The sequence below is a fragment of the Salmo salar genome, chromosome 20 (genome assembly GCF_965601325.2).
Source record: "Salmo salar chromosome 20, fSalSal1, whole genome shotgun sequence".
Classification (NCBI taxonomy): Eukaryota; Metazoa; Chordata; class Actinopteri; order Salmoniformes; family Salmonidae; genus Salmo; species Salmo salar.
The window spans coordinates 27,843,918-27,869,102 of NC_138310.1; the positions used below are offsets into that span (position 1 = coordinate 27,843,918).

The following is a 25,185-nucleotide window of genomic DNA, read 5'->3' on the forward strand; positions in this document are numbered from 1 at the left end:
CTTTCCCGCTTTCAATATTTTTTTTTCTCCAAAAAAACACATTCTGTGACGTGCTGTTTTTTGGCAGAATGAAGCTTTCATTAGACCAATGAAATTGCCGAACGGGTTAAGGTCAAACAACTTTTTTGTTTACTGTTTAGATTAAATCGGGCGCTCTCAAACTTCCCATCATTCTGATTACGGTAGTCATTTTGTCACCCTCATCATGGCAAAGACACAGAGAAATGCATATGATGCAGCTTTCAAGTTGAAGGCGATTGATCTGGCTGTTGGAGAAGGAAATAGAGCTGCTGCACGGGAGCTTGGTCTTAATGAGTCGATGATAAGACGTTGGAAACAGCAGCGTGAGGAATTGACTCAGCAGCGTGAGCAAAAAGACAACTAAAGCTTACTGCAAATTTTTTCTTTTTTGTTACAAGCCGTGTTTCGTTAAAGTCTATTTATTTTTGTTACAAGCCGTGTTTCGTTAAAGCCTATTTATTTTTGTTACAAGCCGTGTTTCGTTAAAGCCTGTGTAAAGTTCATTTGTTTCAATGTACCGGTAGGCACCTGCGGCTTATAGACATGTGCGGCTTATTTATGTTCAAAATAATATATATTTTTTAATTCAGTGGGTGCGGTTTATATTCAGGTGCGCTTAATAGTCCGGAAATTACGGTATTTTCCTTTTTGCCTTAGATGTAATAGAACAGATTCCAGATCACAAATAATGAAAGTTACATTAGGTCATGCAGCTGTGACAATTGAATGTTACAAGTCTAGTAGTTGCCCGGGCACTCCTGACATCTTACTCCTCAGCACACTCGAAAAGCATGTCTTTGTCTGTGTTGGCTAATTTCAAGTTGAGTTATGATTGAAAGCAATTTTTGCTTTCAAACACAGTGTGCGTGTCCCAATTTAGTCAGGTACGCCATGGAATGCTAGGCCTCTATACTTTTTCAATCAAACCATCAAGTTTATTCACAAGTGACATGTCATATTTTGACATGTTCACCATTATAAAATAGAAAATAATTATGCAAAGCCTAAAACAGAGGAATGTATGTATACCCTTAAGTATGGACTTTTTAATGATGCAAAGAAAAGTAATCAAATAGTTACATTACTCTTTAAAATAAATACGATTACATCTAGACCAGGAACAGACATTTACAGCAACCCTTCAACCACACACACACATTGTGTTATCAAGGATTAGATGACAAGCTAATGACATACCACACCTCTCTAAGAATTAGTGGTGATCATAGTTGTAGAAGTCTTTCTAGACACTATTTTGACATTACCTAGTCTCAACTTCACAGCAGCATTTGCCATAGAATCCTGCTTTTGGAGGATATTTAAGCATCAATACCATACAGCTCATTGAGGTTTGATAACACAGAAAATCAGTTAACAATGAAATGGTGCAAGCTCCCCATAAAGTTCTGTTACATGGTAATCACAATTAAATCAATTAGCTCCTCTTCGGAAGGTTTAATACCATTTCGACAAATCCAATATTTATACAGTACCAGTCAAAAGTTTAGACACCTTCTCATTCAAGGGTTTTCTTTATTTTGACTGTTTTCTACATTGTAGAGTAATAGTGAAGACATCAAAACTATGAAATAAAACATATGGAATCATGCAGTAAACAAAAAAAGTGTTCAACTAAAAATATTAATTGTATGAGATTCTTCAGAGTAGCCACCCTTTGCCTTGATGACAGCTTTGCACACTCTTGGCATTCTCTCAACCAGCTTCATGAGGTAGTCACCTGGAATGCATTTCAATTAACAGGTGTGACTTGTTAAAAGTTACTTTGTGGAATTTCTTTCCTTCTTAATGCATTGGAGCCAATCAGTTGTGTTGTGACAAGGTAGGGTTGATATACAGAAGATGGTCTTTCACCAAATAGGGCTAAGTCCATATTATGGCAAGAACAGCTCAAATAAGCAAAGAGAAGCAACAGTCCATCATTACTTTAAGACATGAAGGTCAGTCTATCTGGAAAATGTAAAGAACTTTGAACGTTTCTTCAAGTGCAGTTGCAAAAACCATCAAGTGGTATGATGAAATTGGCTTTCATGAGGACCGCCACAGGAAAGGAAGACAGAGTAACCTCTGCTGCAGAGGATAAGTTCATTAGAGTTAACGGCACCACAGAAATTGCAGCCCAAATAAATGCTTCACAGAGTTCAAGTAACAGATACATCTCAACATTAACAGTTCAGAGGAGACTGCGTGAATCAGGCCTTCATGGTCGAAATGCTACAAAGAAACCACTACTGAAGGACACCAATAAGAAGAGAGTTGCCTGGGCCAAGAAACACAAGCAATGGACATTAGACCGGTGGAAATCTGTCCTTTGGTCTGATGAGTCCAAATTTGAGATTTTTAGTCCCAAACGCCGTGTCTTTGTGAGACGCAAAGTAGGTAAATGGATGATCTCCGTATGTGTGGTTCCCACCATGAAGCATGGAGGTGGTGTGCTGGTGCTTTGTTGGTGACACTGTCAGTGATTTATTTAGAATTCAAGGCACACAACCAGCATGGCTACCACAGCATTCTGCAGCGATACACCATGCCATTTGGTTTGTGCTTAGTGGGACTATCATTTTTTTTTTTTTTAACAGGACAATGCCCCAAAACACACCTCCACATTGTGTAAGGGCTATTTGACCACAAAGGGTGGCTACTTTAAAGAATCTCAAATATAAAATATATTTTGATTTGTTTAACACTGTTTGGTTACTACATGATTCCATGTGTGTTATTTCATAGTTTTGATGTCTTCACTATTTTCTACAACGTAGAAAATTGTAAAAATAAAGAAAAACCCTAACTTTTGACTGGTACTATATATATATATATATATATAAAAATCCAATAAAATAAATTCTACCCCTTTTCTTTTCATCTTGAAGGTACAATGCCATTACCCAACAGCAAAAACGACATTCTCCTGCTATGGTGCTACAGGATGGGAATATAGGAAAAGGCTTCAGCAAGAATTGATCGCTGCACTGGTCCAGTACGTGCTTTTCTTGCCTTATTCCTAATCAGGGATTGTTGATGTCATTAAAATGGCTCTTGACCAGCAGAACTATCTCTGTGAAAGGATGTCTTGAGCTATACGTTCAATTTCCATCGATGGAATGTACCGTTTTTGGAGTAGTCTCCCACAAAGCAATGGAGGCATAGGCAACATGTGTTAGGACATTTTGTTAACATTCAGCACAACAGTATGCATACATTCTCTCTTGAATGTATGTACCACTATAGTTTTTAAGCCTGTCATAGTCGTTCAAATGCTAATCTCTCATTCCAACTTTACTTCTATAAAATAAAATGTACAGCTCGCTCCTACATTCATCCAAAAATACTTTTCATTTTCAACCAAGACTGAATGAGGCTTTTCTTTGCAAAGTTTTGGTAACCCAGAATATCATTCAATTGATAAGTTGACATTTGTTTGTACATATGTAAGGCTGTCAGTCAGTACAACAAATAGTATAAAAAACTGTACATCGATGAGGCTCAATAGTAGTCAGGGTACCAATCTTTTTGTGCCATCATATGTCGCGGGCAGAGAAGGCCAGCCACTTGTAGATCATGTTTGGCATGAAAAGGAGTGGCATGATGGCACAAAGAGACTGGTACGCAGGCTAGCTCAATAGCACTGGATCCTGCTGGTACATTGTGGCAGTTTGCCTCGGAGGGCGGGAGCACTGTGTCCCATTCACAGCAAGCCATCATGTTCAAAGCTAGAGGGCAGGAGGGAGAAGGCAAAGGGAACAAACTTGATTCCAGTCCCACTGTAGAACTTATTTTGGAACTCCACCCTACGGAGAGAGAACAGAGATCACTGAATATAGAGTAAGCATTAATCAAAGCATTATAAAGGTGTGATGTGTTGCATTTTTACACAGATTTCCGGTCCTACACTGTCAATTCTGCAAGTTTAGTAAGTAACCAACCAGTGCAGCCTGAGAGCATGGAGGAAGGCAGACAGTCCCTCCATAACCAGGAGGATAGACACAGTGAGCACAGCGAATATCCCAAACACTGGCACCAGAAACATGATGCCCAGACTGGTGTCCATCCGCAGGCCCACCCGCATCACCATGGACCACAGCACCTCCGACAGCTCTGGGGGAGCAAGGACAAACAAATATCACAGTCTCTGATTTAATTAAATGTATTTGTTAAGTAAAAAGAAGACTTCAAGTCAGAGACATTACAAACATACCAACATTTTTTTTGAAGTTATCACAATTAAACCTAAAGGCTTATTTCCAATGTGTTCCTCTCTTACAATAAAATAAACTTTAAATGCTCATCCATCAGAAAGATGAATTTACCAAACTGTTTAGGTGTGGTGATACTCACGGGCATGTGCCAGACTCAGAGCCCAGAGGCGCAGGTAGGAGGCTGTGTTGGAGATGCAGCCCAGGCAGTACTCTATGGTGTGAATAGACTGGTGCAGGAACACATCCCCAAAGTCAAACTGTAAAAAAATAAAAATTAAATAAAAAAAGACATGGGTACTGAAAGTAATGGGTCCTCCTTAGGGTTGAATATTTTTCCAGTATTTTACAAATTGTTCCATCCTGAGAGAGAGAAATTAATTAAATAAATAAAACTTCTCCCAGGTAACCTGGTATTTCCCGCCAAAACCGGAAGTGTCATTCAAAAGCATATAAATGTGTCTAGATTTGATTAGAGCTTAGATCAGCATGAAAATTCAAACCTGATGCTACCGGAGCCTGATGAGACATATTAGACACATTTTATGAGCCCTACATTAACTTTTTAAGGTATAGGGGGCAGTATTTTTGATTTCGGATGAAAGCGTGCCCAGAGTAAACTGCCTAATACTCGGGCCCAGAGTCAAATATGTGCATATTATTAGTATATTTGGATAGAAAACACTCTGAAGTTCCTAAAACTGCTTGAATGATGTCTGTGAGTATAACAGAACTCATATGGCAGGCAAAAATCTGAGCAGAATCTAACCAGGAAGTGAGAATTCTGGTGCTTGTAGTCCTTTCAAGTCATTGCCAATGGAACACACAGCGAGTTAGGGTCTGCATTATGCAGTTCCTAAGGCTTCCACTAGATGTCAACAGTCTTTAGAAAGTTGTTTGAGGCATCTATGATGAACAGAGACCGAACAAGAAGGCTGGGAAGTTTTAGACCCATCAGTTCATTGGCACGCGTTCATGTGAGAAGTGACCTGTGTTCCAAAACGTTTTTCAAGACACAGGAACCGTCCGGTTGGAATATTACTGAAGTTTCACGTTCAAAAGGCCCTAAAGATTGATGCTTTACAACGTTTGACATGTTTGAACGAAGGTAAATTGATTTTTTTTAAACTTTTCGGCGCGCTTCCTACATTTGGAGTAGCTGAACTGAACGCGCGAACATCAAGGAGCTATTTGGACATAAATTATGGAGTTTATCGAACAAAACAACATTTATTGTGGACCTGGGATTCCTGGAAGTGCCTTCTGATGAAGATCATCAAAGATAAGGGAATATTTCTAATGCAATTTATGATTTTAGATGACTCCAAAATGGCAGCTATCTGTATTGCCTAGTGTATTTTTCTCAGCGCAGTACTCAGATTATTGCAAAGTGTGCTTTCCCAGTAAAGTTATTTTGAAATCTTTCACAGCGTTAGCATAAAGGAGATGTTGATCTATAATTCTTTGAATGTCAGTTTAATATTTTATCAACGTTTATGACGAGTATTTTTGTAAATTGTAGCGCTGAGTCACCGGCAGTATTGGAGGCAAAATATTTTCTGAATGTCACGCGCCAATGTAAAATGGGGTTTTTGGATATAAATATGAACTTTATTGAACAAAACATACATGTATTGTGTAACATTGAGTCCTAGGAGTGTCATCTGATGAAGATCGTCAAAGGTTAGTGCTTAATTTTAGCTGTATTTCTGGTTTGTGTGACCCCTCCTGCTTGGAAAATGGCTGTGTGGTTTTTCTTGTGTTGGCACTGTCCTAACATAATCTAACTTTATGCTTTCGCCTTAACCTGTTAGGGCTAGGGGGCAGTATTGACACGGCCGGATAAAAAACGTACCCGATTTAATCTGGTTACTACTCCTGCCCAGTAACTAGAATATGCATATAATTATTGGATTTGGATAGAAAACACCCTAAAGTTTCTAAAACTGTTTGAATGGTGTCTGAGTTTAACAGAACTCATATGGCAGGCCAAAACCTGAGAAGATTCCATGCAGGGAGTGGGCAGTCTGACAAGTTGTGTTTCATCTTGGCTCTTTTTATTGAAGACTGAGGATCTTTGCTATAACGTGACACTTCCTACGGCTCCCATAGGCTCTCAGAGCCCGGGAAAAAGCTGAACGATATCGAGGCAGCCTCTGGCTGAAACAATTTATCGCGTTTGGCAAGTGGCCGATCAGAGTACTATGGGCTTAGGCGCATGCCCGAGTCGACCCCATGCTTTATTTTCTTTCGTCTGTTTGCCTAAACACAGATTCCCGGTCGGAATATTATCGCTTTTTATGAGAAAAATGGCATAAAAATTGATTTTAAACAGCGGTTGACATGCTTCAAAGTACGGTAATGGAATATTTAGAATTTTTTTGTCACGAATTGCGCCATGCTCGTCACCCTTATTTACCCTTTCGGATAGTGTCTTGAACGCACGAACAAAACGCCGCTATTTGGATGTAACTATGGATTATTTTGAACCAAACCAACATTTGTTATTGAAGTAGAAGTCCTGGGAGTGCATTCTGACGAAGACAGCAAAGGTAATAACATTTTTGTTATAGTAAATCTGACTTTGGTGAGTGCTAAACTTGCTGGGTGTCTAAATAGCTAGCCCTGTGATGCCGGGCTATCTACTGAGATTATTGCAAAATGTGCTTTCACCGAAAAGCTATTTTAAAATCAGACATATCGAGTGCATAGAGGACTTCTGTATCTATAATTCTTAAAATAATTGTTATGCTTTTTGTGAACATTTATCGTGAGTAATTTAGTAAATTCACCGGCAGTGTTCGGTGGGAATGCTAGTCACATGCTAATGTAAAAAGCTGGTTTTTGATATAAATATGAACTTGATTGAACAAAACATGCCTGTATTGTATAACATAATGTCCTAGGGTTGTCATCTGATGAAGATCAAAGGTTAGTGCTACATTTAGCTGTGGTTTGGGTTTATGTGACATTATATGCTAGCTTGAAAAATGGGTGTCTGATTATTTCTGGCTGGGTACTCTGCTGACATAATCTAATGTTTTGCTTTCGTTGTAAAGCCTTTTTGAAATCGGACAGTGTGGTTAGATTAACGAGAGTCTTGTCTTTAAAATGGTGTAAAACAGTCATATGTTTGAAAAATTGAAGTTTTTGCATTTTTGAGGAATTTGAATAACGCGCCACGGGATTACACTGGCTGTTGAGTAGGTGGGACGCTTGAGGTTAAAGCCTTTTTGAAAATCGGACAATGTGGTTGGATTAACAGAGGTGTATCTTTAAAATGGTGTAAAATAGTTGTATGTTTGAGAAATTAGAATTATGACATTTTGTTGTTTTGAATTTGCCGCCCTGATATTTCACTGGCTGTGTCCCGCAGGTGGTACGCTAGCGTCCCACGTAGCCCATAGAAGTTAACAACATTTAATGAGCCGAAGCCCAAAAAAGCCCAAATGATTGTGCCGCTATCCAATACATATGGGCTATTGCACATTACACACAATAGGAAAAAAAGCCCATAGATGTAGCTAGCTATATGCTCTTGTCATGACTGTCCTCTGATGATCAGAATGGGTCACATCAGACTGGTGTGGGGGGGGGGGGGGGGTGACAGTAACCAGGCCTCTCTCTCTCTCAAAGAGGGGAGAGGGGGGAGCTGCTGGATGGCCGACCGTTCACACGGTTGGAAATTAACCCTTTAGTATCAACTAAAGCAGTGCACCAACCTTCTGTGTCAAGAAAACTTTTGCATTCAAAAAGCAAGCTGAGATCTACTGCTCAGATTTTTTTTTTTTTTTTTTTTACACATTAACCTCAAACAGTTTTGTAAGAATGAGGTTTGGGCAATAGGCCTAATACATTATCACAGCACATTGGCTATATGATTGGCCTGCCAATATTGTTAATCAGACCATGTTATATTTCAAAACTCAAGCTTTAGCTTTTTCGCAAAACAAAATAGATCAGTTGGTTTAGCACTTGTGAGGCACTGTGCAGCATGAATTTAAATAGTTAGATTTTTATATTACAGGACTGATGGTGCCTGCATTGATGGTCAACGAGGTCAAATCACAACGTCAATGATCTTCAGGTCGAAAAGTCAGAGCACTAGAAAGTTTCCCCAACCGCCTCTCACGGTCCCTGCTCTCTCCTTCCTTTCCTCCGGTGAGACTGACCAGAGAGGGGGACACCGTCTTCCACCTGACGGCAAAACTCGAGTCGCACCGCATGCACAAATTTATGTTGTTCCTATGACCAGAGAAAGTTAAATATTCCTTAATATTAAAATCGACACAACGAGCTGCTAATAATAAAAAAACGCAGGGCTATCGATACTTGGCTAATCATTCATTGCAGCCAGAGCGGAAGTACGGAGAAGCGCGTTTGTAATAGTGTTGAATGAAAACAGTGACAGTGCTGAATATAAACTTAAAACACTCAAAAACAGCAGCTCTTTGCTGTAATCGTTGAGTCTCTCTGTGGTCATGGTTTTAAAAGTAATTAAATCTTACGCAGGCTAGCAGCCTATTAAACTGGGTTATGGAAGCTCTGTAGCCACGGTAATTTGAGCTAGCCGATTGGGCGAGAAGCTCACCTCATATAGTCACTGGGACAGCTGATTAGCGGTCTTAAGTCAGATAGAGAAAAGCGAATATAAGTGAGACTTTCCTACTATGCTCATCACCAATGGGAACCGTTGACATGGCTGGTTATCTTCCAGAGTGAATAACTGTAGAAGATGAGTAAGGGGAGACCTCTTTAAGACAAATCAGAGCCATACAGCTGGAAGGCCAACAACTTTCCGAGAAGGCTTGGTTCCGAGCGAGATAAACGGCATTCAACACGTAAATACATAATACATTAATTATTTCTTATTCCAAACGGGCGGCAGTTCATGTGCAAGGTATATGATTAATGTGAGGACAGTCCTAGAGTGTATCCACGATAAGTGTCCTTTTTCTCCCCCCATTTCCATATGTTGTAACAAGCAGTCATATCTTGTCAGTCCACTAGGGACCTTAGTCTCACGTAAGTGTGTATTCTCTGTGTTATTATTTATTTAGTTAGCTAATACATAAATAATTAAACCAATTTGTGTAGTACTAAATAATGAGCAAGACTGGGGTTTTTGCAGATCCAAGACTGTTACGATCGTTCAGAATTATTAACCATTACCACTGTTTATCAATGTTATAGGTAAAGACCTTATAGTTTAATTCAGTTGATGGTAACTCCAAACAACTTCTTCAGTGGTGCCCCAAATCCTAATGAGTTAAATGTTACATGATTAATTTAAAATCAGGTACCAATTAAAAATAGTATATTAAATAAATAACAGTCATCAGATTAATAAAAGTAAAGTCACGACACTCTCTTGGGTAAATAAATGAAACTAGCTCCAGTAGGCTAATCTTTGAGTGAACTGTACCGTTTTACAGTACTGTATATGGACTGGAATTACGCATATCATTCAAACCATGATAAAGAGAACATGCGATTCTGGTGGAGCACATGCGGCCTACAAAGTCACAAGTATAGGCTAGAATTTAATTTTCAAATATAAAATTGGGGCTATTTGTATAATTAATAGGCTATACATTTCATAATATTTCCCCTAATGTTATTTGCATCCCTCCTCTTTCTCTCTCTATTGTTGCTTCATTCCTTCCTCGCTTTCAACAGTTAAATGAAATCAGTATTATTGTCCTCACCTTCATCATTATAATGACATCCTTGAATAATATAGGACTAGAATTAGATGCAAAAGGGTTTATCTTCTCTTCATGAAGATTGAATGGTTATGGGAAATGTGCTTTCTGTAGCACAAACTCCAAAAAGTTCTGGGACACTAAAGTCCATGGAGAATAAGAGCACCTCCTCCCAGCTGCCCACTGCACTGAGGCTAGGAAACACTGTCACCACCGATAAAGCCGCAATAATTGAGAATTTCAATAAGCATTTTTATATGGCTGGCCATGCTTTCCACCTGGCTAGCCCTACCCCAGTCAACAGCCCTGCACCACCCACAGCAACTTGCCCAAGCCTCCACCATTTCTCCTTCACCCAGATCCAGAGAGCAGATGTTCTGAAAGAGCTGCAAAATCTGGACCCCTACAAATCAGCCGGGCTAGACAATCTGGACCCTCTCTTTCTAAAATTATCCGCCGAAATTGTTGCAACCCCTATTACTAGCCTGTTCAACCTCTCTTTTGTATCGTCTGAGATCCCCAAAGATTGGAAAGCTGCTGCGGTCATCCCCCTCTTAAAAGGGGGAGACACTAGACCCAAACTGCTACAGACTATCTATCCTACCCTGCATTTCTAAGGTCTTCGATAGCCAAGTTTACAAACAGATCACCGACCATTTTGAATCCCACCGTACCTTCTCCACTATGCAATCTGGTTTCCGAGCTGGTCATGGGTACACCTCAGCCACGCTCAAGGTCCTAAACGATATCATAACCGCCATCGATAAGAGACAATACTGTGCAGCCGTATTCATCGACCTGGCCAAGGCTTTCAACTCTGTCAATCACCACATTCTTATCGGCAGACTCAACAGCCTTGGTTTCTCAAATGACTGCCTCACCTGGTTCACCAACTACTTATCAGACAGAGTTCAGTGTGTCAAATCGGGGGGCCTGTTGTCCGGACCTCTGGCAGTCTATGGGGGTGCCACAGGGTTCAATCCTCGGGCCGACTCTTTTCTCTGTATACATCAATGATGTCGCTCTTGCTGCTGGTGATTCTCTGATCCACCTCTACGCAGACGACACCATTCTGTATACTTCTGGCCCTTCTTTAGACACTGTGTTAACTAACCTCCAGACGAGCTTCAATGCCAACTCTCCTTCCGTGGCCTCCAACTGCTCTTAAATGCAAGTAAAACTAAATGCATGCTCTTCAACCGATCGCAGCCCACACCTGCCCACCCAGCATCACTACTCTGGACGGTTATGACTTAGGTATTTGTAGTTGTCCACATATTCTAGGTGTCTGGTTAGACTGTAAACTCTCCTTCTAGACTCACATTAAGCATCTCCAATCCAAAATTAAATCTAGAATCAGCTTCCTATCTCACAACAAAGCATCCTTCACTCATGCTGCCAAACATACCCTCGTAAAACTGACTATCCTACCGATTCTGGACTTCGGCGATGTCATTTACAAAATAGCCTCGAACACTCTACTCAGACTGCATCCAATTTGCTATCACAGTGCCATCCGTTTTGTCACCAAAGCCCCATATACTAACCACTACTGCGACCTGTATGCTCTCGTTGGCTGGCCCTCGCTTCATATTCTTCTCAAAACCCACTGGCTCCAGGTCATCTATAAGTCTTTGCTAGGTAAAGCTCCGCCTTATTGTGTTGTTTGTGTTGCACTGCTTTGCTTTATCTTGGCCAGGTCGCAGTTGTAAATGAGAACTTGTTCTCAACTAGCCTACCTGGTTAAATAAAGGTGAAATAAATCAAAAATAAAAATGGGCCTGAATAAATAACTGCTATAGCCTACCGCCATTGCGCGTTCATTCTTCTTTCAAACTACCCGTGAGTTCTATTGGTTGCTGTATTTAACATTCAGCAAAAAAGAGATTGCATCCCACTTCGAATAGTCTATTGGTATAAGAAATGAAAAAAAATTATAATAAAAAAAAAAAGGAATATCCAGCAAGCTATTCTAGATTTTCCTGCATGGGACTCCAAGAGAAAGGCCAGCGGAGCACAGGTGGTTACATATTGTGCAAGAGAAAGAGGCTATAAGTTAAGCTTATTATGCATAACTCATTATTAATTAGCTAAATACAAGGCTAATATTGCATTGAATTGATTACCTGAAAGGGGTAGGCTAGGACATCTATATATCAATCTAGAACAGGATGATCCATTGTGGATGCAATTTGAATGGAGTTGATGGCGAGAGAGAGAGTGCTAATGGGTGCAAGGATTTAATTAAAGCAACGATATTCGAGTGATAAGCTGTTTTAAAACACAACAGCTGCAATTTAAAAAAAATCTTCATAATTAAAAAAAGGTGACCCGCAAAAGCCAGATAGAGATGGGTAAATTAGACGTGCATTAAGTCTCTATATTACTGTGGTATAGGCTATGCTGCAGCAAATGTAGGCCTACCTGTTACAAGAAAAAAGTTACCATGATGAAATTATACTTCAAGGTGGTCTACATGCATTGTGAACTACACTCCATACTGAGATGGGCTGTCTCTTCCCACTCTCTGAGCGTTGATTCATCATGAGTCTGTAGAGAAGCCATATTTAGACATCGCATATAATTTACCGGTTTCTCGCAGTTATTTATCCCGGGAAAAGGGAGTGGTTTTGGACGGTAACTGGGTTCCTGCCATTCAACCCTAGTACTCATACTGTTGTCATCAGCTAACCTCCTCTTTCTGCTGCTCTCTGCTGGTGGAGAGGTCATTGTGGACACTGCCCTCCTCCATGTCATAAGCCCTCATCAGGGAAAGCTCTTCCTCGCTGTGCCGCCGCACACGCTCATAACCCTGGGGAGGGACACACACACACGCCACACTTACAACCAGAGCACACTCCTATAAACAGACTACACACCACCATACTGTTACAACCAGAACACAGACTCATATATGGACAAACTACACACACGCCCATGACTCTTGAGGTCAGAAACAGAGACACACACACACACACACACACACACACACACACACACACACACACACACACACACACACACACACACACACACACACACACACACACACACACACACACACACACACACACACACACAAAGCCTCACCCTGTACATTCCCATGAGGTTGGCTCCTCCGTTGTGCAGAAAGTAGAGGTAAACTGGTTTCCCCAGCAGTAAGACAGGCACTGATAGTAGAGCAATTACCACCAGAAACACCTGCAGCCCAACCTACCGTAGCAGAGGGACACAACAGACAGGTCTGTTACAGTTGACCCAAAACACACGGCCAAGGCAACAAAGGAGTGGCTCAAGAAGAAGCACATTAAGGTCCTGGAGTGGCCAAGCCAGTCTCCAGACCTTAATCCCATAGAAAATCTGTGGAGGGAGCTGAAGGTTCAAGTTGCCAAACGTCAGCCTCGAAACCTTAATGACTTGGAGAAGATCTGCAAAGAGGAGTGGGACAAAATCCCTCCTGAGATGTGTGCAAACCTGGTGGCCAACTACAAGAAACATCTGACCTCTGTGATTGCCAACAAGGTTTTCCCACCAAGTACTAAGTCATGTTTTGCAGAGGGGTCAAATACTTATTTCCCTCATTAAAATGCAAATCAATTTATAACATTTTTGACATGCGTTTTTCTGGATTTTTTTGTTGTTATTCTGTCTCTCACTGTTCAAATAAACCTACCATTAAAATTATAGACTGATCATTTCTTTGTCAGTGGGCAAACGCACAAAATCAGGAGGGGATCAAATATTTTTTCCCCCTCACTGTAGTAGTGCACTAAATAGGGAATAGGATGCCATTTGGGACGCAGGCACTGTGTGATCCCCATCTTTGTACCTGTCCTGGGAAGAGGGGCGGCACCCCATCCCCCTGCATGAGGAACATGTTGATGAAGTGAATGAGGATGCTGGGGGCCATCTGGGAGTCACGGGCAGAGAAGGCCAGCCACTTGTAGATGATCATGAAGACCAGGTAGCCAAACAGACACAGCAGGAACAGCAGCTCCGGGAGGAATACTAAATACAGGTTGAACTTCTTTCTGAAGTGTCTGCACAGACAGATAACAGGGCTTTAAAGTGTCTGCACAGACAACCAAACAGGGCTTTAAAGTGTCTGCACAGACAGACACAGACAACAGGGCTTTAAAGTGCCTGCATGAACAAACAGAGCTTTGAGGATTCAGAGCAGGACATTCTGTATCTTTAAATTGGCCATAATCTTATATAGTTCTTAACATTCCAGTGCTGATATTGTGGGAATGTGTGTGCTATAACTCACAGGTGGTTGAAGACACCTAGGATGACCCCGAAGCTCATGTGAATGATACCCACAATCACAGACATCTTCATCTTGTAGGAGTTCAGAAAGGTCAGACGATTTGTCGCCAAGTTCCAAATCTACATAGTGGAAGAAATTAGGATAACCCCGTCAGGTTGAGGTATGGACAGACTACATCACAGTCAGATTGATGGGATCGTTAACAAATATTGTTATAAGAACATTAAAATGAGTAATGATCCATGATTTACTTTATTGGCTCTGGTTGGTAAGAGGCAAGTGTGTATGGTTATGAAGGGACAGGGAATAACTTGTGTGTACTTGTGTGTAGTGAACATAGAGATAAGACAAGGCCATTTATGACCATGGATCATAAAGCCATATACTTACTGGGTCAATGCCCAAAGGGTAGGGTCCATTGAAAACCCCAGGGACAATGGGATCAAGGGTCAGAATGGCATTGGTGCGGAGCGTGGAGTCCCTTTTAAAGAAAATACCAAAGTCAACAATTATAACAAAGAGCAAACTATCAGGTGATTTAATGTCACATGCATTGTTATTGATATTTTTATACTTTATTTTACATTTAACTCATATGTAATTGAAAAAAAAAATCTATTCAATCAGTGATTAGGAAAAGGGATAGCTTCTTCAGGAGATCAATGATCATAGCAATGAATGAATGACAAATCTCTAGCATGTCATCATCATAAACCTGACATTTTTAGAGACAGTGTACAATTTTCTATGTACTCCATATCATTAGGAAAACAGTGCTTACACACAGTGTAGACACCCAATAATCCACAAATGACTTTAGTTTCAATGACAGGTATTTGTATCGCTTTTATAATAAACAAATGTATTTACAGTGTTACATATTAGTTTATAGGACATAACGTTCTTCAAAAGTAGATATAATTTATTAAAAGGGCTGTATCTCAATCCATTTTAAAAATCGTATTTTCTGGTGCTCTTAAATTAATGTGGTGCTTCTAACTTTTAAAAATTGGGAGCACCAGTTCGACCAATGAAAAATGTTAATCTAGAGCCCTGGGTACATTACAGAACAGATTATAGTACTAACCAAGTCCAATTTCCAGATGTAAACATGGCGCTGACGTTCCAGCCAGAGCCAAAGACGTTGAGAGACTTGGAAAAGCAGTCGTTGTAGATGAGGCCGGTATAGACCGAGAACAAGCCCATCATCAGGATGATGTAACGGCCCTCGAAGAACGTGTTCCAGATCTGAGCATACAAACACACCAATGTCAATGTAGGGGAAATAATCTAGCTAACCATATTTCCTGTTAACTTATTCATATGGGCCCTGGTCAAACCTAGTGCACTACATAGAGAATAGGGTGCCATTTGAGACGCACCCCCAAGAGCCTCTCCCTGGCCCTCTCACCTCATTTCTTGTGCGCTTCAGTTTGCGGTTGTCCTCATACAGCACCATCCAGAGAGCAAACAGAGCCATGATCATACCATGGCCCAGGTCTCCAAACATCACAGCAAACAGGAAGGGGAAGGTGACGACTGTGTAAGGAGCTGTTAGACAACAGACAAAACAAGACATCACATTCCATATACACATTTAACTATCCCTCAAGTTCATCGTCCATTCTTGTTAGGAGTGGAAATGTGTCTCTGGCTACAGGCATGTAGCTCATACACATAGCAAACAAACAGAAAAACCGTAGGCTTAATGACAGCTTCTTAAATGTACTAATCAGTGGTCATTGACTGACGAGGTCTTACTGTACCTGGGTTAACCTCTCTATAGTTTCCCACTCCATAGGCCTCCACTATGCTCTGGAAGCCTGAGGTGAACTTGTTGGTCCTTATCAGGTTGGGCGGAGTGTCATTGCTGGGGATACGGTTGACAAAAGAAGGCACTGTGGCTCCACTTTTCCTCTGTGAAGGCAAGCCAATAACGTCAGACAGACCATGATTATTGCAACGTTGTTAGTCTAAAAGTTACATAGAGGTTTTTTGAGGGCAAGCCAATAACTTGAGACAAAAATGTATATTTTCCAGAGGGTAAGGCAGAAACCTAAGAGCTTATCAAATAGCAAGTAAGTTCAAATACTTTAAGACCATACATCAAGCCTCGTTTTTGGAAGCCTCATTTAAGCTATGTTTAAAGGATTAAACCCCTGGCTGAACCCTGACATGGACTACTGCCATTGAACTGACTGTGACCTTAATTATGCACATTAGCCAGTGCAATTAATGAATGGACAGAAGCCCTGGTAGCCATCAATTGGGACCCAACAGGAACTAACATGACTAGTTTATTCAATATGGCTTAGACCATCAGACGTGGTCAAGATAAGATCAATGCCACTCCTCTCTTTCTACACTAACCATGGCCCCATTACTAAAGCAGGTCATGCTGACTAGGTGTGTGAATGTGTTGGTTTAGCCAAATACTGAACTTAGAAGGGGGAGGTCACAAACAATGACATTACAATCCAAAATGTAAAGAGTGAAGCCCAACAATGATATACACAGGTAGCCTTGGTAACAACGAGCTGACTGACCGAGCCTTCCTCTAGCGCCCGCCGCAGGGTCGACAGGTCGTTGACAGGGCACCACACCTCGGCTATCAGACACTTGTTAGTGACGTCAAAGCTGCACAGGTTGAGGATGTAGTAGATGGCCTTCATCTTCTTGACCTGGATGACCCAGGTGTAGACAGACTCAGAGGCCTTGTTCAACACCTGTCTCAGGTAGTCTTCTGTCCTATGGAGAACCTGGGGACAGCCAGCGTGGGAAGAGGAATAGTATTACATTTTAACAATGGGAGGGTTTCCCATCCATTTAGAATATATAGAGGGTGTGGGCAAATGATGAATGACTGTTTAAGAATGTTCTGTGCATGAGAGAATCTTCCAATGCACATGCTAGGGAGGGAATTTGAGTGTGCATGCTGGTAGTTTTAGTGTGTGTGTTAATGTTCGGATGAATGAGAAAGAGAAAACAAAGAGGGAGCCTTCAGCTAAGACCTCATGGAGATCATATGCTGGGACTGGAGGTTAATGCAATTATTTTTTTCCTCCGGGGGTAGAACATCCAGAAGGATTGATCTGAACAGTCTACCACACAGCAAGGCACAAGCTAAGTCATTTGACCCCACAGTGGTCATGACAGAAAACGCGCTCTGGCGCATGAGTGAGAGCGCTCTCTTTCTGTCGCTCCTGAGAAATATACCCCTCACACTCCATCCCGCTTCTTCCCAAAAAGTTATGTTCTAAATCACTCTAAACACCTGCTGTCCATGCCTCGCTCTAGCCAGAAGCACAAGGCCCATTCTGTGAGGGATACCTCCAGCACTTCTTTACCATCAGCCAAGCTTCATTTTGTATTTCATCTCTAACAGCCCAAGTCACAAGTCTTGCAACATCCTCCTTTGTTAAAATTCCTCATCAAGCACAAGATATTTCAACAGCTAAATCCAGAAGCAGGAAGACCTTAAGCTGTAAGCCATTGATAGTTTGCATTTTAACTAGCAAAATGTTGCTGTTTTAAAGCTAATTTCCTGCAATTCTAATTGCCGCTGTTAAATACATTTATGGGAAACACTAACTTATGAGCCTCATGAGCTTAGTTCAACTCTCGTACCCCATCAACTCGTACCCCATCAACATTGTAAATGTAAACAAACACTAAAACCTCAAAACACGCTTAAAACTAACATTTTTATATCTTGGATGGTCAGTCCTTGCATCCATATATACATTTGAGAGTGGTTACATTTCTCCAGGCCCTGCCTCAGCTTTTTACCAAAACAGAGACGGGTAGGGCTCTTCATTATCATTTCAACTGCAGACTTGCCCTTTAAAAACAAAATATAAATAAATAAAGCATCAACCACTATCTTGTTGCTGACAGGGCTTTTATAGAGCTTACAGTGTGCAGGTCCTGGATGCGAGTCCTGAGTCCCTCCACAACGTCATTCCTCTCCTCATTGCTGTTAGGGTATGGATACACGTGACAGTGGTAGCTGAGGGGCAAAAAAAGGAGATGATGCCGTTATTATCACACAGGTTAAAGTCACCGTCTTCAGAGCTTGTTGGGGGCAACATTAGGCCTAATGGTTTGACAGAGAATGACCTCAGGCTGAAAGTGGAACAGGAGGTCATTGGGAGAGGCGGTTTAATTACCAGTCACAGATCTTCTTGACTTTCTGTCCGATCTGCTCACCCCAATAGGAGACGAGAAACACCACACTCTTAGTTGGCTCACCCTGCAATAACCATAGAACAGAAAGTGGTTTAGAATAAACACACAGTAAGGCAGAGGTGAGAGGTTCTACTGCTCATAGGCCCAACACAGATGCTGTTATATTTAGCTATGTGATAAACAGCATCTTATTCTTTTATCTTTGATTTCACACTCAAGCACAAATGGTTAACAATATCTTTCACGCAGAACAAGATTGACCCACCGTGTCAGGGTCCTCCAAATACTCGTCAATTTCAGAGTAGCTAAGAATGGTGTAGCCCTTACACACTCTCCACAGCATGCGCTCAAAGGCCTCTATCTTCACCCTCTGAATCAGCCCTGATATAAACCTGCAGGGGGAGGGGAGAGAAACAGGGTGCTACAGTAAACAGGCACACACAAGTGTGTATAAATCTATATGCCTGCTAATAGACCCTTACCCTAATTTGGCTCCTAGCCGCTGCATGCTGGTGTACTCCATCATGGAGTCCTCTAGGAAGGAGAACTCCTCATGCTGGGCGTGCAGGGGCTCACGCTGGGAAAAATTGCATTTTCTTAGCATAAGGACACACATACCAAAATACATACCCCAAATTCACACCAGGAGAGAAAAACACATTGCTAGAAAAAAGGCTACATTTTGCCCAGGAATGAATGAGGTTTTGGCTAATCCAAGATTTATCCCCCAAAACCTCCTATATAGAGGGGAGGAAAGAGCAAAGTAATTGTCACAATGGAAGCAGCCACGCCAAATCATTGGATTTAAACTATTTAGTGTCTCTTCCTCAAGCATACCGAAGCAAGTGCTCTGAAGTCAAACAGTGGAGCAGAGCATTTGGTCAGTAGTGGGATCTTGCTTTGTGGAGGAGCTGTTGGACTTACTTCTGTGCTGCGGTGCACAAAGTTGCGTGTGATGCGCAGCATGTGTGTGTACTCGGTCAGCTCCAGGAGGTTCTTCTGTAGCTTCTCCTTATTCCTGGTCACCTCGCTCAGCTCCACCTCCAGCCTCTGCAACTGCTCCTGGAGACAGCCATACATAGAGTGTCAATTAGCAATGATAATATGGGATGTCCCAAATGGCACCCTATTCTCCATATAGTAAATACACTGAACAAAAATATAAACGCAACATGCAACAATTTCAAGGATTTTACTGAGTTACAGTTTGTATAAGGGAATCAGTCAATTAAAATAAATTCATTAGGCCCTAATCTATGGATTTCACAGATATGCATCCTGTTGGTCATATATACCTCAGAAAAACAATATCTGGTGTAACCACCATTTGCCTCATGCAGCAAGACACATCTCCTTCACATAGAGTTGATCAGGCTGTTAATTTTGGCCAGTGGAATGTTGTCCAAATGGATGTGCAAAGTTGCTGGATATTGGCGGGAAATGGAACACGCTGTCGTACACGTTGATCCAAAGCATCCCAAACATGCTCAATGGGTGACATGTATGGAGAGTATGCAGGCCATGGACGAACTGGGGCATTTTCAGCTTCCAGGAATTGTATATAGATCCTTGTGACATGGAGCAGTGCATTACCATGCTGAAACGTGATGGCGGCGGATGGCTGGCACGACAATGGGCCTCAGGATCACGTCACAGTATCTCTGTGTATTCAAATTGTCATCGCTAAAATTCTATTGTGTTTGTTGTCCGTAACTTATGCCTGCCCATACCATAACCCCACCGCCACCATGGGGCACTCTGCTCACAATGTTGACATCAGCACGCCCATACAATACCATACACACGCTGTCTGCCCGGTACAGTTGAAACCGGGATTCATCTGTGAAGGGCACACCAGTGGCCAGCGTGCCAGTGGCCATCGAAGGTGAATATTTGCCCTCTGAAGTCAGTTACATCGAACTGCAGTCAGGTCAAGACCCTGGTGCGGAGAACGAGCACGCAGATGAGCTACCCTGAGACGGTTCCTGACAGTTTTTGCTGAAATTCTTTGGTTGGTCAAACCCACAGTTTCATCAGCTTATGCTGGAGAAATTAACATTCAATTATCTGGCAACAGCTCTGGTGGAGATTCCTGCAGTCAACATTCCAATTGCACACTCCCTCAAAACTGTAGACATCTGTGGCATTGTGATGGGTGACAAAACTGCACATTTTAGAGTGGCCTTTTATTGTCCCCAGAACAAGGTGCTTCTTGATATGCCACAACTGTCAGGTGGATGGATTATCTTGGCAAAGGAGAAATGTTCACTAACAGGGACATAAACAGCAAACCAACATTTAACATGTTGTGTTTATATTTTTGTTCAGTGTATATGGTGCCATTTGGGACAAATAAAATACTTAAATCTTATGAAAAAAAGGATTCAGAACATTTTAGAGAATGAGAGACAGGTAGAGTGTGCTAACCATTATAACCAGGACATGCTTGGGCTGGGGTGCAATCGGGTTCACTTCTCCCTCTGGAAGTGGGATGTCTGCTCTCTTGATTTCCCTTAGAAGGTACCCTGTCAAAGACGCAGTGAAGTCTTAGTACACAACACACAAACAGTCACTGAATCTATTTGTTTAAAATACTACATCTACAGCAATAAGCTTAATCTTTTTTCCTTTAAAAACGATATAGTGTTTTTCATTGAATCTTAGTCTCTCTACTCTGCCTCACACTAATTATCTCGCTTTTCCCTCAGGAACTCACATTCCTCTGAGAAACCTACCCCAACAGTCCTTGTACTTTCCTTTTTTGGGGGCCTAAATTTAATCTCCAAGCGTCTGCCTCCAATTAAGCCTGAGTTTAGATTCCTTTAAATGAGACTCATTGGCCAGGGCACAGTGTATCTCAGAACTGTACAGTGGTCATGTAATGGAGACTGGGATTTGTGCAGCAACTGTGTGAAAGTTAATGAGTTATTCAGGAGTGCATCAATGCCCATCACTTTTAAACAGGGGTGAAAGTAAACCTATACGGTCCAGTACAGCATCCCAGCAAAATAAATAGTGGGGGTACACCGTACCGTTAAAACATGAACCTATCACAATAATTAACACAAAATGCCAAGAAAACTATAGTTATCACACCATTATTTAACCTTACTGTATGTCAGTCGCATGAACATTTAGCAAAATGACTTGAAACCGGGTTGTATAAGCTCCAAATTGCGTTGTGGTTTGGCGAGAACACTTACATTTTGCCAAGGCGGAGATGAGTGGCCAAGACCGAGACGCATGTGGACGCATCAATTTGGGCCCAATGGGAGAATGTGATTACAATACACGTGTAGGTTTTGGGACAGATGTCTTTCCATTCATCAAATTGCGGGTGCACAGATTGGATGCTGGAATTATTTTGTGAGTGGAAGAACGTACACGGGGAGCCTACAGGAGCACCTGTTTGAAGTGATTGACAACCAGATGAACTCATCATGGCTGGTTGTGTTCATGCTACATTAAAAGGTAATACATGTTAAAAGTTTTATGACAATACTTTACTAAGCCCACAGATCATATGAAATGATTAGAGATACTATACGCAATTCTATGATTACACCAGGGCTATATATATATATATTTTTTTAAATGTGCACGCACACACATAGGGAGTCCCGTACCGTAAGAAATTACATATACTTTCACCCCTGCTTTTAAGTTAGGAACAAACCAACCTGTTTTATCCTTACCTAGAATTCTCTCCATTTCCTCACATCGTTTTATCTCAGTGACAAACTTCCGCTGGAATAGGTTTACGCTGGGGTTGAGCTGAAACAGTAGGAGCAGAGCCACATTGTTACTGTCACCACGAACACACACCTGTCTAAGCTGATATTGAATGGATTTTACAAATAATTGCCAACATTCCACATTCTTTCTGATGCACAACCCTACAGGGCAAGTTGCAACATTTTGAGATGTCACTATGAACTCAAACTGGTTCACAGACTTCTCACGATCCTATTAAAAATGTCAGTAAACAAGCACATCCATAATCTACTGTACTTGGTAAGGTTAGATATAGTCTGATTAATCAGGCTGTAATACACAATTAATTGGCATCTACAGACAAAGATTTGTGCAAAATTGTGTAAATGTTGCTTACAAGCCAGAATGTTGAATGAAATTACATTGGAACTTACTCCACTGGTTGTCTATGCGGTATGTCCTTCAGCTGCTCGAAATTTGAGACAAAATATCCACAGGAAAGTATTGCTTATGTAACCGATGTGAAATCGCTAGTTAGTTTGCGGTGGTGCGCGCTAATAGCGTTTCAATCAGTGACGTCACTCGCTCTGAGACCTGAAGTGGTTGTTCCCCTTGCGTTGCAAGGTCCGCGGCTTTTGTGCGATGGGTAATGATGCTTCGTGGGGTGTCAGTTGTTGATGTGTGCAAGGGTGTCTGGTTCGAGCCCAGGTTGGGGCGAAGAGAGGGACGGAACCTACACTGTTACACTTAGGCAACTTTTTAGAAAGCTGGTAGTTCGGTTTGGAACCAAGGTAAATGTACTTTTATGTTGGATATTCGGTTTTCTATCGCCAAACATTGAACCAAGTATGCCATGACAATGAACATTGTATATTCTGAGTCAGGGGACGTTGGAGAACAATTCACCTTTTTTTTGTATTTGTCTTTCAATTTAAACAAATAAAAAGGGAAAAAGGGTTGGATTATTCTCCATCCTCGTCTGATTCAGAATATACAATTTTCATGTACTGTTCGGCTCAATAGCTATTGACAAGAGAAAACTGAATATCCAATATAAAACCATATACCTACTGGCTCTCTAAAAAGTCTGGTCAACAATACATTCCACTGGACATTTGTCTACAATTTTGAGCAGCTGAAGGACAAACCGCACAGACAACCAGTAGAGTAAATTCAAATCTATTTGTATTCAACATTCTGGCTTGTAAGGAACATTTACACAATTTTGCACACAAATGTTTCAGGTTGTATATACACCAATAAATGGTGTATTACAGCCTGATTAATCAGACTAGGTTAGGCAAGACTTGTTATCTAAGCCAGTGTTTCCAAACTCCACTCCTCAAGTCCCATGTGGCTCAGTTGGTAGAGCATGGTGTTTGCAACGCCAGGATTGTGGGTTCGATTCCCACGGGGGACCAGTACGGAGAAAAAAAATGGATGCATTCACTACTGTAAGTCGCTCAGGATGAGAGCGTCTGCTAAATGACCAAAATGTAAAATGTCAAGTAGCCACAACAATAAGTTGAATCAAGTGTTTTTGTCCAGGGCTACAACAAAAAAATGTGTGCTGTTGGGGATACTCGAGGATCAGAGTTGGGAAACACTGATCTAAGCTATTTTATCAGGTCTGGTGTTAGGAACGCTCTAGTTCTCAAACTCTAGGCGGCATTCTGCCTTCTCCCTACAGTTCTCAGACATCATGAGTTTCGCCCATGGCTGCCTCATGCGAACTATAATTCCCACGCTGTTTTAACATTTAGAAACGTCAAAAAATCTTCGCTTGCGATACCAATTTCGAAATATGTAACCTCATCTTCCAAAATAAAAAATATACACTTACTGTAGCAGCTTCGCACAGATCCATAAACTATGGGTGCCTCCATCCGACGAAACTAAACCAAGTTACCGCTTACACACAGGTGTTCAGAGCATGCTAGATAGCTAATTAGCACAGGTAACCAAGCGCTGTAACATGGAGATATGGCCATGTGGGAACACTAACCCTATCAAGGTGTGTATAAATGTTATCTTTAAAAATGATTTATATTTACATAAAATAAGTTCCTTATGCTTCCAAACCCGTAACGCAAATGGTGCATGTTAATGTTCAGACTGAGCGTCAGGGATCTTAACAAAACTCCCCCCTTGAAAAGACGCCTTCGTCCAATAACTCGTGTAATGTAATGCCTGGAACTGAGAGTCATGATCAAGGGCTAGGGTCGGGCAACATTCTACATACCTGATCATGTCTGACAGCTCACAATGCAACTGTACCATCAAAGAGAGATTAACTTTGACAGCTGCGCTAGTTACATGAGACTGTTTATTTGGGAAGCAATCAGTAAGTTACTTACGTCTCTGAATTCCACCAGACCTATTTCTCCCAGTTCGCTAATGCAGTCATATGCCGATCCAGACTGCAGAAACATCTGGGCCAAACACATCTCTTCACTTCGGAACAACGAACCCATCTTGACAGCTTGCTCTTGTCCTTACAATACAAACGGCTAGTTAGCTTCAACTACAGCTAACTAACGTTAGTCTCGAGCGCAAACCACTTAACTGGGTAGGCTTATAAATGCGGGTTCCGGCGTCGTTGGAAGTAGCTACCTAGCATGCTAGCTAAAAAACTACTGATGAGCATTCGCTTCAACACCGTGTCAATCATTGGCTAATCAGTGATACGTCTCGAGTCCAGTCTCAAGACGTTCCCGTCGAAGTGGTTGTTGAAGTCATCTTGCTGTAGCCATATAACGTAGCTATCGATAGAGAACCAGAAGATCCTAGCTAGTAGGAGCTCTGTCACTTGGGCTAGCTAGCTCTGCTTCCGTGAACACTTCTCAATTTAGTTGTCGTAGTTAGCAGAAGCTACTGTTAGCTAACTGACACTAGAAACAATCATGTTTGGTAGCAAACTATGACTATAAGCACATTTAAACTTGAAACTTCAATAAAGACTAGAGTAGCTCGTTTTATTAAATACTCTCGAAATCATGCGCACTTTGATATCGCGCTTGTAGGCAAGTTACAAATTCCACGTCATTTCATACAACTCTTGTGCGTGCTCTGGGGC

At 41.5% G+C, this 25,185-nt stretch overlaps 1 protein-coding gene across 2 annotated transcripts; it reads right to left on the reverse strand.

Moving 5' to 3' along the window:
* Positions 1–1,039: 1,039 nt before the first annotated feature.
* Positions 1,040–25,185, reverse strand: LOC106580324 (V-type proton ATPase 116 kDa subunit a 2). Of its 2 annotated transcripts, none has more exons than XM_014161208.3 (20): positions 24,467–25,185; positions 22,091–22,169; positions 20,823–20,920; positions 19,320–19,457; positions 18,878–18,972; positions 18,661–18,787; positions 18,377–18,459; positions 18,123–18,216; positions 16,754–16,966; positions 15,974–16,124; positions 15,619–15,758; positions 15,295–15,455; positions 14,598–14,688; positions 14,208–14,326; positions 13,767–13,977; positions 13,028–13,150; positions 12,630–12,749; positions 4,375–4,492; positions 3,963–4,134; positions 1,040–3,827 (listed from the first exon to the last, which is right to left on the reverse strand). In XM_014161208.3, the coding sequence occupies exons 1-20, from the start codon at positions 24,581–24,583 to the stop codon at positions 3,725–3,727; spliced, it is 2,553 nt and encodes an 850-aa protein (XP_014016683.2). In that variant the 5' UTR covers positions 24,584–25,185; the 3' UTR covers positions 1,040–3,724. The 2 variants fall into 2 exon arrangements, with proteins under 2 accessions (XP_014016683.2, XP_014016684.2); XM_014161209.3 differs by lacking the exon at positions 24,467–25,185 and adding an exon at positions 23,953–24,149.

What these genes read in the sequence shown, in the direction of transcription:
- LOC106580324 (XM_014161208.3), bottom strand. Translation starts at nt 24,583, where the DNA reads ATGGGTTCGTTGTTCCGAAGTGAAGAGATGTGTTTGGCCCAGATGTTT. An exon ending in GTCTGGTGGAATTCAGAGAC is followed by an intron (nt 22,170 to 24,466) that starts GTAAGTAACTTA and finishes CTACTGTTTCAG; the next exon opens with CTCAACCCCAGCGTAAACCT. An exon ending in GAGAGCAGCAGAAAGAGGAG is followed by an intron (nt 4,493 to 12,629) that starts GTTAGCTGATGA and finishes ATTTTTTTACAG; the next exon opens with TTTGACTTTGGGGATGTGTT.